At 38.3% G+C, this 19,617-nt stretch overlaps 1 protein-coding gene across 10 annotated transcripts in view; it reads right to left on the reverse strand.

The window, feature by feature from the left end:
* The window catches only part of UVRAG (UV radiation resistance associated), a 277,758-nt gene that overhangs the window by 247,343 nt on the left and 10,798 nt on the right, over positions 1-19,617 (reverse strand). For 4 of the 10 annotated variants that reach the window (XM_036324919.1, XM_036324926.1, XM_036324927.1 and 1 more), the window contains exons 1-2: positions 10,308-10,556; positions 3,915-4,032 (exon numbers count right to left, since the gene is read on the reverse strand). In XM_036324919.1, coding sequence (XP_036180812.1) covers positions 3,915-4,032; positions 10,308-10,541 — 352 coding nt within the window. In that variant the 5' untranslated portion in view covers positions 10,542-10,556. Of the gene's footprint in view, positions 1-3,914; positions 4,033-7,888; positions 7,958-8,078; positions 8,196-10,307; positions 10,557-19,617 lie in introns of those variants that run through there. The other 6 variants (XM_036324920.1, XM_036324925.1, XM_036324923.1 and 3 more) reach the window with 5 other exon arrangements.

The raw sequence follows: 19,617 nt of genomic DNA on the forward strand, positions 1-19,617 counted from the left end.
GTACAGAAGCTTTTAAATTGGATAAACTTGATATATTCAAGGAACAGCAAGGTGTGTGTCGCTGGAACAGAGAAGAGTAGAAGGAGATGAGTTCCAAGAGGTAACAGAGGATCAGATCATGAAAGACCTTTTGGAAAACTTAATAAGGATTTTAGCTTTTCTGAGTAAGATGAGAAGGCACTGAAGGGTTTTAAGGAAAGGAATAATATGATCTCCCTTTCATTTTAATGAGATCTGGGTGAGAACATAATGAAGAGGGTACAAAGTCTACTTCAATAATTCAGGCAAGAGATGACAGTGGTTTGGAGGTATAAGCAGTGATTGGCTTATGGATATATTTTGATAGCTAAGAGCCAAAAGTATTTGCTGAAAGATTGGATGTGGGATATAAAAAAGGACAATTCAAGAAGATTTCAAGGTTTTTGGCCAAGGATATGAAAGGATGGAGTTGCCATTTTCTGAAAGAAGGAATAATACAGGAGGTGGTTCAGAGCTAGAATATCAGATACTCGGTTTTTAATATATTAAGTTTAAGTTACCTACTAGACTCCAAAAAGAGATGTACAGTAGGCGACTAAAGACAGGAGTATGAGTTCAGAGGGGAGGTCCAAGCTAAGAATATAAGTTTGCAAGTTGTTAGCGATAAATGATATTTAAAACTATAAGACTTGGATGAGATCGCCAAAATGGATTATATAGAGTTTGTCTTCTGATGTATTCAAAATAGCTGGCTGATGTTCCAGGAGAAGACAGGCACTCACATTTCACGGTGAGAAAATAATTATGGCTTAACAACAACCTTGATTTTATAAATATTCCAAATTTAAGAGGAAACCAGGATTAAAACCTAGCTCCTCATACATAACACTAGGCTTTGTTCTCTGGAAATGTGATAACTAGTGTTTGATTTGAACTACCTAAAAGGCAGATAGTCTCCTAAGAGCACTAAAAGATGTCAATTTTTTTAAAAATCTCATATATAACTTCCTAGGATCTGCTGTGAATTCAGCTGAAATAAAAGAATAACTTAGAAATCAGCATTTCAAATATTCTCCCAATAAAAACACTTTCTTTAAAATTAACGATGCCACTAAACAAGTGTTACAGGTGGTTTTGTGTGATGAGCCAACTGGCTTTCTATCATGGTCATCCTACACCAAGGGCCACATAATATTCATGAAATGAATAACTGGACCTGAATTTGTCATCACAGGTCCAATAAGACAAGGTGGTATAACTAGGTTTAGTAAGGAAAGAGCTTCCTGGCTCCTCCTGTTACAGGTTAAGTTATGGGCCCAACAAAACCACCATGAATAGACTTCATTCATCCATGACATTTTGGAGAAGAAAGTCCCAGAAATCATCAATCCTCTCATTTTAGATATAAGTTAACTAAATGCCATTTAGTGACACTCAAAACCACCACCAACACTGGACTTCCCTGTGGTCTGTCACCAGCTATTCGCTAATTGTATTAGTTATCATTTTATTGAAATAGAGAAACAGTCTATGATCACTTCTAAGCTCAAAATGTAATCTGAGCTAGAAGACCAAAAACAAGATAAAAAAAGATGACTTTCTTTATATCTCTTAGACAAGTTTTTACATCATGGTCACCAACCAGTCCTGTGACTATTCTCTTTTTAGAAACTACTATTATGATTATTAACATTACAATTCTAATAACAATTGCTATCATTTACCACATACCTAAAATGCACTAAATACTATTATCAGAGGTAACACTGAAGCAAGGATACAGAAGTTCGATGAAGATAACAAATAACTAATTATATAGAAATCTATCAAACATTTAAAATACTCTGGCATTGTCATATATTGCCAATGATAAAACCAACTAGTGAGCACTAGATCAAAAGTTTTAAGATCTGCAAAATTGCTTATATCTTTAGGACAAATAGCAACTAAACTGTTTATTTTCCTCTGTACCAGCAGTGGGCAAACTACGGCCCGCGGGCCGGATCCAGCCCGTTGGAAATGAATAAAACTAAAAAAAAAAAAAAAAAAAAAAAGACCATACCCTTTTATGTAATGATGTTTACTTTGAATTTATATTAGTTCACACAAACACTCCATCCATGCTTTTGTTCCGGCCCTCCAGTCCAGTTTAAGAACCCATTGTGGCCCTCGAGTCAAAAAGTTTGCCCACCCCTGCTCTGGACACAAAGGAAGACATTTCCCAGGCCCTTTTCACCTAAAAAAGACGACTCAAATGTATGGCCAATGGAATGGAATGGAATTAAGCTGGGCCATTTCCATTAAGAAAATTTCCCTCTAACAATCCCTCTCTTGCCATGCCAGAGGTCACGTGTTGGTGGCAGCAGCATTCCAAAATAGAAGGAGCCGGGTACCTGAGGCACCACTTATCGGACATCTGCCAGGACACTACCTGATAAAGAACACCTGCACTGAACTTAGTTTAAGAAATGTATTATGTTAAGCCACTGAGATTTGTGGTATTTGTTACAGTAGCTAGCATTAATCATTCAAATTACTACAACTGTTTTTAAAATATGCAATGGTGCCCGGGCCAGTGTGGCTCAGTTTGTTGGAGTGTGGTCCTATACACTGAAATGTCTCGAGTTCAATTCCCAGTCAGGGCACATACTCAGGTTGTGAATTCCATCCCCCATTGACATAGGGGAGGCAAATGATCCATCTCTCTCTCTCTCTCTCTCTCTCTCTCTCTCTCTCTCTCTCTCTCATCAATAAAGAACAAATCTATCCTCACGTGAGGATAAAAATATGTATATGCATGCAATGGTCAGAATAAAAAATAAGAATGAAATAAAATGCCAGATTTCAGAGTCCTTTTTCATCCTTAAAAATTATTGTAATGCTATTTAAAATAGGGGTGGGAGGGTTCTACTCTATGTAATCCCTGATTGAATGTTTTAATGAGCATATGATGGTATTAAAATTTTTTTTAAGTTGGTAAAACAACTACTCCTTTAATAATGGTTTGGAAAAGTAATTAAAACCAAAAGATAAATGTCATTTGAATAATTCATCTTTGTCACAGGAAAAAATTAAAAAATAAATCCTTAGTAACTTTCAATAATATAATGCCATCTTTTGTTAATATAAGACCTTTAATCACATCGTACCAAGTGTCATCACCTTCTCAGCTGATCCTCATAAAAATGTCTTGCCGGCTTCACAGAACCTCCTTATTCCCATTTTACAAATGGGAAAATTTATGTTCAAAAAGCCATAGTCTTTTGCCAAAATCCTACAGCTAGTGAACAGCTGAGCTAGAACTAGTATCGATATTTTCAATCCTAATCTAATACTCTCATCATTATACTTGCTTCTCTTCTTACACCACCTGGCATAAGGTCACCAATTATACCAAAGTACCTTTCACGCAATATGTATTCAAAAGACACTTGTGATTTTGAATAAAGTATCTGCTCTACTCTTAGAACTGTCACTTATGGAAGAATCAACATTTCAATACATAAAACTTAATTCATAAAAACCATGACAATTCTTATAAAAAATGACTCCATAGTCACAAGGAATTACAGATATGAGAAAATATTAACTAGGACGCAATTTTACCATAGTATTAAAGAAAGCAATTACATTTTTTTAAAAAAGCAAATTAGTACTGGATACTGGCCTCATATATTTTAAGTGGCAGCTACTGGAATAAAGATATTAATAACATTCATAAAGGAATGATAAACTTATCAATGTAAGGCTTAGTTATCTGAAAGAACTACTTAAACGTCATGTTTCTTTAATATATATAACTGCTCAGGAAAATATTTTCACAGCATGACAATTTAGCTTTCCGGTAAGCAATAACAGCAAGAGGCTCTTGTGTTACAAAAGAATAAAAATGAGACGTAATGATCTGTGGGGAGTGAGTCCACAGATTCCCTTACCTTTATATATCTTTTCAGAATTACACAAGTGAAGTGTGAAGTAGGTATCAAGGAGTTGATGGCCATTTCTATTAACAATGTTCCGGGCAGCAATGTTCCGAAGGTGTCTAAGACGACGCTAAAAAGTAGCCAAAAAAAAAAAAAGAGAGAGAGAGAGATGCTCAGCTTTTCCCTCTTATAAAATTTTCTGAAAGTTACAATTCAAAAATGAAAGACGGTAAGTTGTCCCAGACATCTATTTGTTGAGACAGCAACCTTAACGGAGTTTCTTATTTATGTCTCAGCATCCCCTCCCTATTCATTTACAAGGTTAAAAAAATGTCACTTTCATGTTGTGAGCATGAAATGACAATGTGAAATATTTTTGAAAAGCATAAATGTTACATAGGTGCTATTTACCTGCAGAATAGCCTTAGTATTTCCTGGAACATAAACTAAGTAGGAATTTGCTTTTTTTTCCCTTTCAGAAGGATGTGCTGGTAGACATGCAAAGTCCATCTCAAACCAACAGAAAATCAGCAGCTATTACATACATACAACCCTATTGCTAGTTCAGACCATCTATCTGTACAACCAAGAAAAGAGGCCAAAACCAAAAAATAAGCGCAATTACTCGTGGTCACTCCATCCAGCCAATAATTCAACTGTCGTGAGCTTCAATTCTCACAACCAGCAGCCACCCAAGCTCTGTGTCCTAATCAGGACTCCTTCCCAACAATTTCTCAAACTAGGGTGCATGAATTATTTGGAGTTACAAGTGTGTTAGAAAGGCAGAAGCTCCTTAACCAACAGTACAAATCAACAAAAATACAAGATAACTTAAGGGATAGCCAAATCATCTCAAATCACAATGAAAAAATGCTGGCAATGCTGAAATCTGAGATTCCTTCCCAAAAGCTGGTTCTCTGTGTCAAATGATTATTTTTGGAGACTTAAAAATAGAAACAAAGTGCTCAGTTTTAAAATATGCTTAACACTCTCCCTTCAGGCTAAAAGACAGCCTATTCTACTGAGGTAAGTCCATCTTTAGTTACATGCGCAGTCAACCAGAAAAGTACAGTTCTTTCTTTACATGCAATCCTTTCTCCCAATCCAGAGATTAAGATTCTTTAAGAGAGAAGGTTATTGTCTAATAAATTTGTTTAACCCCCTACGTATGAAAAGTCTCAAATGTATTTACAGAAAGTTCCCAGCGTTTACTCTAAAAGACTCATTTTCCCACAATCTGCAGTTTCCATTTCACACCCTGAATTATAGCAACGATTTCCTCCTACTATATATTTCCATTAGCCCTTTCAGTCAAGATCTTAAATTGACAGGCCCACTAATTATTGCCTACACACAATAATCACGTTTATTTTGCTGTAAGACTGCAATCCTGTACTCTATTGAAAGGCTTGAGAATATTACCCAAAGCTTCTAGCACCAAATACAAACTTCCCATTACTGTCTTCAAAGCCTGTGCAATCCGACATCTCCACATCCTATCCTGACTTCACACTAGAACTCAGTCACACATGACAGCTTACGGTTCCATGCATGTTCCTAGCTCCATGCTTTTGCTAGAAATGATCTAGAATACCATTCTCTTTAAAGAGATCCCATTTCCACTTCAAAGTTAAGGAGACAAGATTCCTTCTTCCTTAGCTCTAGCTGAAATTAATTGCTCCTTTCTTAGAATAAAAAGAACTTTGCTTCTATCTCTTCTATACACTTATTTTCATTCAGCCTTGTACTTCAGGAAGTTGTTTACAGTCATTTTCCCTATTAACCTAGGAAGAAAAGACTTAATGGCAGAGACCATTACCATCACTATACTGTTAGCACTTATTAAATGCTTACCATGTGCCATGTACTGTCCAAAACACTTCATACATGTGATCTATTTAATCCTCATAACAATCCTATGAGGTTAGGATTACTCACTATCATTATTCATCTTTTTTTTTAATATTTTATTGATTTTTTACAGAGAGGAAGGGAGAGGGATAGAGAGTTAGAAACATCGATGAAAGAGAAACATCGATCAGCTGCCTCCTGCACATCTCCCACTGGGGATATGCCCAAAACGAAGGCACATGCCCTTGACCGGAATCGAACCCAGGACCCTTCAGTCCGCAGGCCGACGCTCTATCCACTGAGCCAAACCGGTTTCGGCACATTATTCATCTTTTAATCTCAACATTTCTAAGTAACAAAATATAAACAAAGAAATAAAACAGTAAATGATAAATAATGAGAGGGGTATCTCAAAAGAAGGAAAGCAGGAAGAAAGCAAAGAGGTTATATGTATCTCTCCATACATACACACACACACACACACACACACACACACACACACGTATATATACATATATATCTATATATACCTAATAGATATAATCTGGTCTTTATACTTTATTGCTACAGAGGGCAGAGCATTGACCTATCCTTCAACTCAAGAGAGTAATTTTATGACAAATACAAGGACAACGGGACTGACTGCGTTAACAAAACAGGATGCAGGGCTTGGACAGAGACTGAACTGTAATGAATGCACAGATATTGCTGAAGGGATCTTTGTAATTAAATGACAGTCTTTGGAATTACTCTTCAAAATAACATTCCATGCAGCTTTCTTTGCCAACAATCTCTAAACTTTCTCAAATGCTCCAAGCTTTCAGTTATAAAATACTCTTGGCATTTCATTCTACAGCAATAGCTTTAGGCAGCGAAGTTATGCACTAGTAACACTCATCTCCAAATCTAAAGCTGAATAGAATTTAATTTTTAAGTTGGACTTAACATAACCTTAAACACTTAACATATTTTAAACACTTCCTATAAGATATCCTATATAGAGGTTAAAAACATTCATTAAATCATTTTTCTTGAAATATTAATATTTATTGCATGTAACATTATATTTTAAATTGTTTTTCTTGAAAATTATAAAAAAAACATTCACTAGCATCTAAAATTAAAACCTCTTATTCACCTTTGATTTGGAGGCCTGAAGGATGTAATTAAAGCACAACTCTGCTACCTGAAATGCTGGCAGTGGGCAAAGGAGAGTATGGCTCGAAATTCCTTAATTTTTTAACAAATCTTTCCAGAATAATTTCTAAAACAAGACTTAAGTGGCATGCACTGTAGATCTGAAACATTTGCTTTTGTTTTTTTAAAAAATGAATTACTCATTAGTATGATTGTAAACTGGTGCCTCTAGATGTTGTAATAGAGTGAAGAAAAAGCCAAGGTCTCAGGTACTCATGGACCTGATATAAAAAGACAAGTCACAGAAACAGACGTGGTCAATAAACGTATGAAAAGATATACAGTTAACCTCTGAACAGGGGGCACCTATCCACCCCCACACAGTGGAAATTTCATGTATACTTTTTGACTCCCAAAAAACTTAACTATAATAGCCTACTAATGACTAGAAGGAAACCTTACTGATAACATAAACAGTCAATTGACACATATCTTGAATAAGCATTTTATACTGTATTCTTACAATAAAGTAAGCTAGAGAAAAGAAAATGTTATTAAGAAAATCATAAAGAGAAAATACATTTGCCACACTGTACTGTATTTATCAATATCAAAAGTTTATGATGTCTTTTTACTAGATGAATCGTGTCAATACCTACATCAATATTGTCTTATATAATAAATATAAAACACTGCAGATGTTAAACATATTACTAAAACTAAACATCCAAAAATGAAAAGGTAATGTGAAAACGAAATTCATATTTATTTAGAAGTATAACAATTCATGCATTGGTAATGAAGAAGCATCAATCTGGTACCCTAGGATAATCAATATGATTGCTTCACAGCAGTAAGGAAATCTCCAAAAATTTTTCCAATATATTTATTGCAAAAAATCCACATATAAGTGGGCCCACACAGTTCAAACCCATGTTGTTCAAGTGTCAACTGTATAATCATAATTATAGATAAGCACGCCAAAACAAACATTCTACCTTATGGCAGACTGCCGTTTCCAAATGGCTGCACCAATACTTCCCATCCCACATATTCTCTTACAAGTGATGTTGCCACTTCTCCATTACAAAGTGGGGGTCTATGTTCCATCTCCCTTAAACTTGGGCAGGCCTGTGACAGTGGTAAAAATGATGCTAGGTGGCTTCTGAGGCTAAATCATATAATCACCTTGTCCTCTTATAGGATGCTCTTCCTTGGAATTCAGTCACCCTGCTACGAGGCTGCCAAGCAGCCAGATGGAAAGGATTTCCGTGGTGTTCTCCTCAGCCCCAGATGAGATCCCAGCTAAAGCAGACATATGACCATTTCAGTCCCCAGCCTTTGACACTCAGGAATGAATGACATCAAGTAAAGCACAGAAAAGTTGTCCCCACCAAGCCCAAACTGACCTGAATATTTGTGAGCAAAATAAATAATGATGTTGTTTTAAGCCACTAAATTCTTTGTTACTCAGCAACAGAAAATGAAGAGACCTATCTGATTAAAGAGTCAAACTATTTTATCTCGGTCAAGGTCTATATGAGTAAGGAAAACAATGTTGGGAGAAATATAAAAAGATCCAATTTGATGGGAGGGCAATTTAGCAATAATTATCAAACTTTAAATTGCATATAATATTTGACCAAGCAATTCCCTAAGTCACAAAAATGTGCACAAATATGCTAATTCCGATATTGGCTATAAAAGCAAAAAATAAATAACCACTCTTAAATTGTGGTACACACATACAAAGGAAAACTAACTATATAACCATTTTTTTAAAAGTGCCAATACAGAAAAACAAGAGAGCAAGAAATTTTAAATGTTCATGTAAAGAAATATACTTTGTATCCTGAATGATGTAGATCAAGAGTTGGCCAACTTGTTTCATAAAAGGTCAAAGAGTAAAGACTTCCCCTTTTCAGGGCACATCCTGTCTCTGCACATTCTTAGTGTTTATGTTTGTTTACAATCCTTTAACAATGTAAAAACCTTTCTTACCTCATCAGTTGTTATAAAAAACAGTGACTGTTTGCTGACCCTAATGTAGATAATCACAAATATTATGAGACTAGAGGCCCGGTACGTGAATTCATGTACCAGTGGGGTTCCTCGGCCTGGCCTGCGGGATCAGACCGAAACCAGCTCTCCGACATCCCTTGAGGGGCCCTGGATTGCAAGAGGGCACAGGCTAGGCCGAGAGACCCCACTGATGCACAATCAGGGCTGGGGAGGAACTTGGGAGGTTGGCCAGCAGGGGAGGGACCACAGGAGGGCTTCAGGGCATGTCCAGCCTGTCTCGCTCAGTCCCCATTAGCTGGACCCCAGCAGCAAGCTAACCTACCAGTCAGAGCGTCTGCCCCCTGGTGGTCAGTGTACGTCATAGCAACTGGTTGACCAGTCGACTGTCTGCTCCCTGGTGGTCAGTGCACGTCATAGTGAACGGTTGAGCAGCCTTAGCATATCATTAGCATATTACGCTTTGATTGGTTGAATGGACTACCAGACACTTAGCATATTAAGCTTTCATTATATAGGATAATTTTTTAAAGTAATATCTGGTTTGGAAATGTAGTCAAACTTCTAGACACTTCCCGCCTTTCCTATTTTCAACTCATTTCAGGTCAGATATTTTTTCTCAGTCTGGGGTGGGGCTACATGGCATGGAAGATTTAAAGTCCAGGTTGTTTCCAGTGAACTGGAATCTGTTTTCAGATTACTGCTACTTTGGTATACTGTTCTGAGGGACAACAAAAGCAAACTTGAGAGGAAATTAGTTTTCCACATTTCCACAGAAGGTAAAAATGTTTATTTACTGAATTGAGAATTTAAGCTTAATAAATTAGGTCAATCTTTAAAAAAAAAAAAAATACAAAAGCCTATGTCATAGCACTATCAATCATCTATTTTTTCTAATCTTTTATACCACCTGAAAGACTCTGTGAAAAGTATTGAAAGAACACAAAAACGCGTTAATGCTAGTGCCTGGTGCTACGGCTATAAGCAAACGGTGCCAACAGCGAATGTTACAAATTTAAACAACAACTCACCAACTCTAATCTCTCAGAAAATACTTTGTAACTTATCCCTAATTGCCAGCTTTCTCTGAAGCATATTACACAACCTTGGGACTAAAGCTTTTCTTTTGACATTAACTCTGCTCTCACCAAAGTTCAAATCAGTTCTAGAATTTAATTGTCATTTACTAAGCACTACTAAATTATAAAACAGGCTTTTCCAAAATTTAGCTCTGAACTTTCTACTTTTGTTATAGGTTTTGGCTCTAGGTGTTTATAGGTGTTTGCTTTTTCCCTCCATCCTATTCACTGAAATCTTGGTGGAAGACCCAAACCTGCCTTTTTCCCTCTATGTTTCCTCTGGGTAGTGGTGCTCTAAGAAGCAGTTGCTTATACTGACAGATCTGGTGTCTTCCTCTGCGTGTCTCTTCCATCCATCCTCTCTTGTTCCCTTTCTTTTCTGTTTTATCTTGCTGGTATTTCCTTCGCAGACTATGCGAGGAACTGTGGGGATACAAACATGGTATTCCCTAATTTCAGAATATGTAATTTTATGAAAGTACTGGAGTCTATGCACACAAAAAGGCCAATTTGAGGTTAAAAAATATCCAGTAGTGTACTTTTCAGTGAGCATTTATTAGAGCACTGTTACTTTAGAAATGTAAGACCAAGGAAGAAAGACACAGAATTACACAGGATGATCTGGAGAATAAAAATTGGAAGACATGCCTGGCCAGTGTGGCCCAATGGTTAAGCATTGACCCATGAACCAGGAGGTCATGGTTTGATTCCTGGTCAGGGTTCAATTCCCAGTGGGAGGCATGCAGGAGGTAGCTTGATGTTTCTATCTCTCTCTCCCTTCCTCTCTCTGAAATCAATAAAAACATATCTTTAAAAAAAATTGGAAGGCGGTTGTCAGTGGTCCCTGTGCTAAATTAATATTATGTCTGAAATCTGCTTCAAAACAATTGGGATGAGGGAAGGAGGACAAGTAGGTAGACATATGAATAAAAGGAGATCTGCCATGAGGTGACTGTTATTGAAGCTGGGTAATAGGTGCCTGGGAGTTCATTATATACCTTCTCTATATATAATATAACTGCAGACTGAAAATATTCTTAAAAAAGAAAATCCCATAAATTCCAAAAAAGCAAAATTTGAGTTTGCTATGCACCAATGAGCACTATGCTGAATCCACACAAATGAAGTAATGCGCAGGCAATCCCTGCTGTAGCCTGCATACAAATATAGGTTATACGCAAATACTACACCATTTTTTTATAAGGGACTTTGTGGAGAGTGGCTACAGCATTTGGACAGGTTCAAGCCTCCTCAGACTAATGAGAGGGCACGGTCCTCTCGTGGCAAAGCCACGTGCAAGTCCCAGCGTGGAGGGCAAAGCCCTCTCAGCACAATTATAGCCAAAGGCTATGGTTGTAAGCTTGACCTTATGGTCCAAACCAGTGGTCCCACGTGGCTGAGTGATATGGGCTGTGGGAAGTGCAGCAAGTACTGCCAAAACAAAACTTGATGGAGTTCAGGTGCATGTAATTGAGTAGATTTGAAACCGGCAAGACTATTGTAAACATCTTGACCACGCCCTTACTTTGCCTCGAGGAATCTGGCTATAAAATAAAGACTTGGCTTGCAGGCTGTGGCACTGTTTCTCCAACAGAGAGCAGCGTCCCACCTAGCCCCAGCTTTATTCTCGTCTGTCTTTTTTAATACTTCACTGAGCCCCCTCAGGTTGACCCCTGGCCGTACTGAGGGTGGCACAGGACTTGAGCATCTGAAAATTTTGGTATTAGGGGTGGAGGGAGGTCCTAGAACCAATTGTCTATACTGTATACATTTCAATATACATATTTCATTATTCACTGAAATGTCCATTTAAAAAGTTTAAAGTAATATCAATAAGAACAGAAAAAGGTAAGATCATATAGGATCCTAGAAAAATATATAATAAATTCATGTGAAAAAATAGATAATAAATTCATTAAGTCCAGCGACCTCTGGACTTAATGGGGGCTAATTAGATAATGGATATGGTTGAGGATGAAGGGAAGATTGATAAAAGAGATAAGGGAGTCAAAGGTCCCCTAGGGCAGTGGTCGGCAAACTCATTAGTCAACAGAGCCAAATATCAATGATTGAAATTTCTTTTGAGAGCCAAATTTTTTAAACTTAAACTATATAGGTAGGTACATTGTTATTAACTTAATGAGGGTACTCCTAAGGCTTAGGAAGAGCCACGCTCAAGGGGCCAAAGAGCCGCAGGTGGCTCGCTCGCAAGTCGCAGTTTGCTGACCATGGCCCTAGGGAAATAAAACCTAATAAATAAAGATGTCAGGACAATAGAGTAGCCACCAGAAAATAAAAAAGAAATGAAACATATATAAGTAGGAAACATATTCCTATATCTTATATCAAATTCCAAACAACTTAAAGATATTTAAATGTGAATAATTAAAGCATAAAAGTTACCAAAAGAAATCATAATTATTTTATAATAATCTCAAAGTTTTAAGAATGACATACAACTCGAACCTATAAAAAGAAAAAAATTAATACGTTTTACTACACAAAATATTTTTAAATTATGCATAAAACTATCCGAGAGAACCAAGATGGCGGCATAGGTTAAAGCCGGAGTTTGCTGCTTTGAACAACTACTTCAAAAGTGAAACCAAAAAACGGAAGGGACATCACCCAGAACCACAGGAACGCTGGCTGAGTGGAAGTCCTACAACTAGGAGGAAAGAGAAACGCATACGGACACTCAGAGGAGGCGCAGTGCTGAAGTCAAATTCTGAGGTGCGGAGTGCGCGGAGCGGGCTGGCGGCGGAGGGCGCGGTTGGCGTTTTCAATCGGGAGGGAGTTGCAGACTCTGAGCTCCAGATCCGGGCGAGTCTTTAGGGACCCAGACTCAAACGGGAGAAGCGGGACTGTCTGGCTTCGGTCAGAGCGAGTGCAGCTTTCTCTCCAAGCTTTGCAGTGGGTGCTGGGACTCAGAGAGGCAGAGCCCCTGGGGACAGGACTGAGAGCCGCCATAACTGCTCTCTCCAGCCCACCCTGTTGATCCTGTGCGACCCGCCCCGCCCAAGCCCTGCACACAGGCATTTGCCGGATAGCCTCAGGCAAAGGCTAGATTAGCACCTCCCTAGAGGACAGAAGTTCTCGCACTGCTGACACAGCTGATTCTCATAGCCACTTGGCCTGGAGGTCAAACCCTCCCTGGAATTAGCTACAACAATCAAGATTTAACTATAAGACTGCGAACAAAGACCACTAGGGGGTGCACCAAGGAAGCATAACAAAATGCGGAGACAAAGAAACAGGACAAAATTGTCAATGGAAGATATAGAGTTCAGAACCACACTTTTAAGGTCTCTCAAGAACTGTTTAGAAGCCGCCGATAAACTTAATGAGATCTACAAGAAAACTAATAAGACCCTCGATCTTATATTGGGGAACCAACTAGAAATTAAGCATACACGGACTGAAATAACGAATATTATACAGACTCCCGACAGCAGACCAGAGGAGCGCAAGAATCAAGTCAATGATTTGAAATGCGAGGAAGCAAAAAACACCCAACCGGAAAAGCAAAATGAAAAAAGAATCCAAAAATGCGAGGATAGTGTAAGGAGCCTCTGGGACAGCTTCAAGCGTACCAACATCAGAATTATAGGGGTGCCAGAAGATGAGAGAGAGCAAGATATTGAAAACCTATTTGAAGAAATAATGACAGAAAACTTCCCCCACCTGGTGAAAGAAATGGACTTACAGGTCCAAGAAGCGCGGAGAACCCCAAACAAAAGGAATCCAAAGAGGACCACACCAAGACACATCATAATTAAAATGCCAAGAGCAAAAGATAAAGAGAGAATCTTAAAAACAGCAAGAGAAAGAAACTCAGTTACCTACAAGGGAATACCCATACGACTGTCAGCTGATTTCTCAACAGAAACTTTGCAGGCCAGAAGGGATTGGCAAGAAATATTCAAAGTGATGAATACCAAGAACCTACAACCAAGATTACTTTATCCAGCAAAGCTATCATTCAGAATTGAAGGTCAGATAAAGAGCTTCACAGATAAGGAAAAGCTAAAGGAGTTCATCACCACCAAACCAGGATTATATGAAATGCTGAAAGGTATCCTTTAAGAAGAGGAAGAGGAAGAAAAAGGTAAAGATACAAATTATGAACAACAAATATGCATCTATCAACAAGTGAATCTAAGAATCAAGTGAATAAATAATCTGATGAACAGAATGAACTGTTGATTATAATAGAATCAGGGACATAGAAAGGGAATGGACTGACTATTCCTGGGGGGGAAAGGGGTGTGGGAGATGCGGGAAGAGACTGGACAAAAATCGTGCACCTATGGATGAGGACAGTGGGTGGGGAGTGAGGGCAGAGGGTGGGGCGGGAACTGGGAGGAGGGGAGTTATGGGGGGGAAAAAAAAAAAGGAACAAATGTAATAATCTGAACAATAAAGATTTAATTAAAAAAAATAAAAATAAAATAAAATAAAATAAAAATAAAAATAAAAATAAAAAAAAAAAAAACTATCCTACGGGCCCCTAGCCGGTGTGGCTCAGTTTGTTGAGTGTCATCCCGTGCACCAAGAGGTCCCTGGTTCTGTCCCTGGTTCTGTTCCCAGTCAGGGCACATGCCAGGTTGTGGGTTCGATCCTCAGTAAGGGGCATGCAGGAGGCAGCTAATCGATGTTTCTCTCTCTCATTGATGTTTCTCTTTCCCTCTCCTTTCCTCTCTCTCTAAAATCAATTTAAAAATAGTTTCTTCTCCTTAAAAAACAAACTATCCTATGCAATATAAAAGGAAAAAAGAACCTAACAAAAAATGTTTAATTCACATAACAAAGACTTCACTAAAACAAAAAGTTCCTAGAAATCAATTTTTTAAAAAGTCCAACAACCCGGCAGAAAAAAAATTGGCAAAGAAAATTAACAGATAATTCACAGAAAAGGAAATACGAATAGCATTTAAACATGAAAAGATTCTCAACCTCACTCATAAGAGAAATGCAAGTTAAAACTATATTCAAAGGCAAGGCAGTGGCAAAACAGGCACTTTCAGAAAAGAGTATAATTGGTAAAGCCTCTATAGATGTCAATCTCACAATATCTACGAAAATTATAAATGCGCATATTCTTTGACTAAGCACTTCCACTTCTGCACTTACGTTGAAAATATACTTGCAGAGGGTTGGCTGGTGTGATTCAGTGGTTAGAGCATCAGTCCCCCACACTGAAGGGCCAAGGGCTCAATTCCAGGTCAAGGGCACATACCAGAGTTGCAGGTTTAATCATGGCTCGGTCCAGGCTCTTGCAGGAGGCAACCATCAATATGTCTCTCTCACATAGATGTTTCTCTCACTTTCTCTTTCTCTCTTTCTCCCCTCTTCCGCTCCCTTCCATTCTCTAAAAATCAATGGAGCCCTAACCGAGTTGTTCAATGGATAGAGCACTGGCCTTCAGACTGAAGGGTCTCAGGTTCGATTCCAGTCAAGGGCATGTACCTTGGTTGCGGGCACTTCCACAGTAGGGGGTGTGCAGGAGGCAGCTGATGTTTCTCTCTCATCGATGTTTCTAACTCTCTATCCCTCTCCCTTCCTCTCTGTAAAAAAACAATAAAATATATATATATATTTTAAATCAATGGAGAAAATATCCTTGGATGAGGATTATATATATATCCAAATATATATATTTGCAGATATGCAATATAATGTATAAAATACACTATTGTTTGTATTAGCAAAAAACTGGAACTAAGTTAAATGCCCATCAATAGGGGAGTAGCTAAATTATGGTCTATCCTTTGTAAAATGCTATGTGCCACAAGGAATAAATTATGCGGCAGTTCTTTGAGACCTATTTGGTATAATCTCTAATATATACCATTAGATTTTTAAAAAATACAAAAGTTTATAAAATCAGTATGCTTTACATGTTATCACTTATTTTTCATAAGGGGGAAAAGAATATAATTATCGGAGATGCATAAAATATAGTTAACAACACTGGTTTCTCCAGGGAAGGGAAAATGGGTAATTGGAGCAGAGTGATATAGAGGGCCTTCACTGTATCCCTTTATAGACCTTTTGAAAATTTTCCACATGAATTTATTATCTATTTTTTAAATAAAACTAAATTTACATTTTTATTTTTATCCTTACCCAAGGACATACTTAGAGGGAGAGGGGGAGGGGAGAGAGGGAGAAGGGGAGGGGGAGAGGGTGGTGGGGAGAGAGAGGGGAGGGGGAATCAAACCAGCGACCTCTGGTGCACAGAATGGTGCTCAGCCAACTGAGCCACACCAGCCAGGGCCCTAAATTTACATTTTTTAAAAATATATTTTTATTGATTTCAGAGAGGAAGGGAGAGGGAGGGAGAGAGAGACAGAAACATCAATGATGAGAGAGAATCATTGACTGGCTGCCTCCTGCATGCCCCCTACTGAGGATCCAGCCTACAACCCAGGCATGTGCCCTTGACTGGAATCGAAACCGGGACCTTTCAGTGCACAGGCCGATGCTCTATCTACAAAGCCAAACTGGCTAGGGCCTAAATTTACATTTTTAAAAACACATGGCAACCAATTATTAAATCTGTGATAGCCATTACTAGTGGCAGTGTGACATAGTGGTAAGACCTCAACCTAGAGTCAATAATTCTAAACTCTAGGGTGGTTCTATCACTCACTAGTGGGCAAATCACTTAACTCTCTCTGAGCCTGTTTCCCTTCCCTAAAATGGAGATATGATATTTCCTGCATGCCTACCTCTGTGGGTTAAGGATCAAATGAAATAATGGATGTAAAAGCTGCCTGAAAAATTGTAAAGGACTTTATAAAGTATTAACAGAAATACAGATGTCAAGAAAGGGATGTGGTTATCAGGGTAAGATGATGAATTGGTTTAGGCATTTGTAATCTGAAATGAAGAGACTGTTTTGGAATTCATTTATCTAAACAGAGGTGATAAAAATCACAAGCATAGAACAGATCCCCAAAGGATAAACATTCGATAAACAGGATTATAGAACTGCACCACTGCAAAGTCATCTAAGTCTTTGCTGCTTAGTGTGACCTGGGCGCTTGTTAGAAATGCAGAATCTCGGGCCCCACCACAGACCTACTCAAATAGAATCTATATTTTAATAACATCCCTAGGTAACTTGTATGTAAATTTTAGGTTTAACTAGCATTAATTTACTCATTTTTCAGATACTAGAAGTGAGAGACATACATACCCATGTTCACACTGTTAGTATGTAGCAAAATCAAGATTTGGATCCAGGCTTAATCTCTTGGGCTGTGTATATACACTGTATATTTGCTTCCCAGATACACTATTCCAAAACCTTTGAGACATCTTTGCCTGGGTGATGTCCACATCCCCACCTCCATGTCTAATCAGCCACCCAGCTCATCAATTCTTTCTTCATAATATCTCTGGCATATGTTTCTTCTTTTCCACATCCTTTATTAATTCCTCTAAAGCTACTGCTCTTTATACTATGAAAAACCAGCTTCCTTCTCTTAAATGTTAACATACTGAACCTACCAAGACTAGCAAACTCTAACTCAGTAAATCTAACCCAGAATATTCATGTCTTCACTTCGATTATTTTTTCCCCTTACCTCTTTCTCTTCGCCTTAGAACCCAGGTTGCCTTTAATTAATAAGGCCCTCCCTCTATAATCAAGCTTTACTAAAGAAATCCAAAGGCCCTGAACTACTTTCCAGTACAACCTTTAATCCTAATCTGTCCCAATAAACTCACCATTCACAAACATTCTCCTAGCTTCACAGTTCTCTCCTCTACACTGTACCCTAAGAAACCAAAGTATTTCAACATTTCTTGAGTACCCACATGGTGTGCCAAGAACTAGACAATAAACCAGAAGTTTACATAGATTCAATAAAAATAAAAGTCCTGGCCTCTGCCCCATTTCCACTTCTGCACCAACAAGTTTTGACTTTAAGCAAATAATATGGGAGGACTTTTATAGATGCTCAGCCACGAGAGGAATAGCTGAACAGACAGACTAAGCCACACACAGCATGAACACTAACTCCTGTACAACAATCTGTACACGACAGCACGAGGGTACAGTTCTAGAGACTCCCTTGTACAAACTGAATTTGACTAAATCAACCTGAAAAAGCAAAGGGTACTTCAGTTCAAAATCAGATATTTATTCCAATTACCCAAACACTGAGTTCTAGCTCTGCCATTTCACTTGGGAATATAGTTAACCTAAGCGCCAGGTACCTCACCTGAAAAATGGAGCTAATAGCAGTTTCTACCTCACAGAGTTGTAATGAGGAATAAATGAAGTAACTGCGGAGTGCTTAGACACACTGCTGGCACATAAGACAGTTTAATAACAGGACTATTATTATCGATCCCCTCAGAGTTTCCTCAGTCTCTGCGGTCAGTTTCCCTGTAGCTTCAAAATCTACCCACCTAACTGGAACTATACAGGTTTGTGAAGAATGAGGCAAAGGTGAAATCGGAAAGTTGTATTTTAAATACAACAAGCAAACAGAGTAAGAGGACAGGAAGAGCTCTGAATGTAGAACCAGAATTAGCTGGGTATGAGCTCAACCTCCTCCACGTTCTTTTCTGGGCCTTGACTGTTCTCAACTGTCGCATGGGGGCGATGGTTCTAACTACTGTGGTGAAAAATACTATGAGAATGGTTTTAAAGAGATTAGATACTAAAAAACACAAGACAGCATGGCAAACTGCAAAAAGGTTAAGAGTGGGAAATTTGTCCTTGAATGATTTTTAAAGGTATTTCTGTAATGCTGTGTGACAAGGAACCCTGAGTCTTGACTGGAGGAAAACCTGGCAGCAAATGGTCATCACAAAGTTGCAGTGAAGTGAATACAATTAAGTACACAAACACCTAACCTTCTTCATGACTCAGCTTCAGAATCTCCACTTTGGAGACAACCTTCCAGACCTTCCTTCCCCATTCCACTATCCCAAACCAAGATGATCTTTACATAGTATTAAAATAGCTGAATCTGGCCCTCGCCGGTTTAGCTCAGTGGATACAGCGTCGGCCCGCAGACTGAAGGATCCACCGGTTCCATTCTGGTCAAGGGCACGTACCTTGGTTGCAGGCTCGACCCCTGGCCTGGTGGAAGCACGTGCGGGAGGCAACCAATCAATGTGCCTCTCTCACATTGATATTTCTATCTCTCTGTCTCTCCCTTGCCTACACTCTCTCTAAATATCAATGGAAAAATATCCTAGAGTGAGAATTAAAAATATATATATATAGCCGAGTTTGTATATCAAAAATGCAGCTAATGTGCAATTAAGAAATTATGCAATTTTAGTGTTCCATCTAACAATCAGCCTCATAGTTTCTTATAGAAATATATGAATATCCAAAGTAAAATAGTCACCCCAGAGCAAGACATCTGTTCTGATTTTTATGTATATTTTAAAAACCTTCCACACAGAATACTTTCCATTAAGTCAATTCATGAAAACAAGCCTGAAATACCTATATGTACAGTTCTATAGTGGAACCAATTCTATCCTATACTGTGTATAGTCCTGTAAAATATCCTAAACTTGTAATGAGCACCACATAGCCTACCTGCCTCCCTTGCTTTGTGATCTATTTTCAGGATGAAAAATTAGAAAGTCTTCTT

The sequence above is a fragment of the Myotis myotis genome, unplaced genomic scaffold, assembly GCF_014108235.1.
Source record: "Myotis myotis isolate mMyoMyo1 unplaced genomic scaffold, mMyoMyo1.p scaffold_m19_p_10, whole genome shotgun sequence".
Lineage (NCBI taxonomy): Eukaryota > Metazoa > Chordata > Mammalia > Chiroptera > Vespertilionidae > Myotis > Myotis myotis.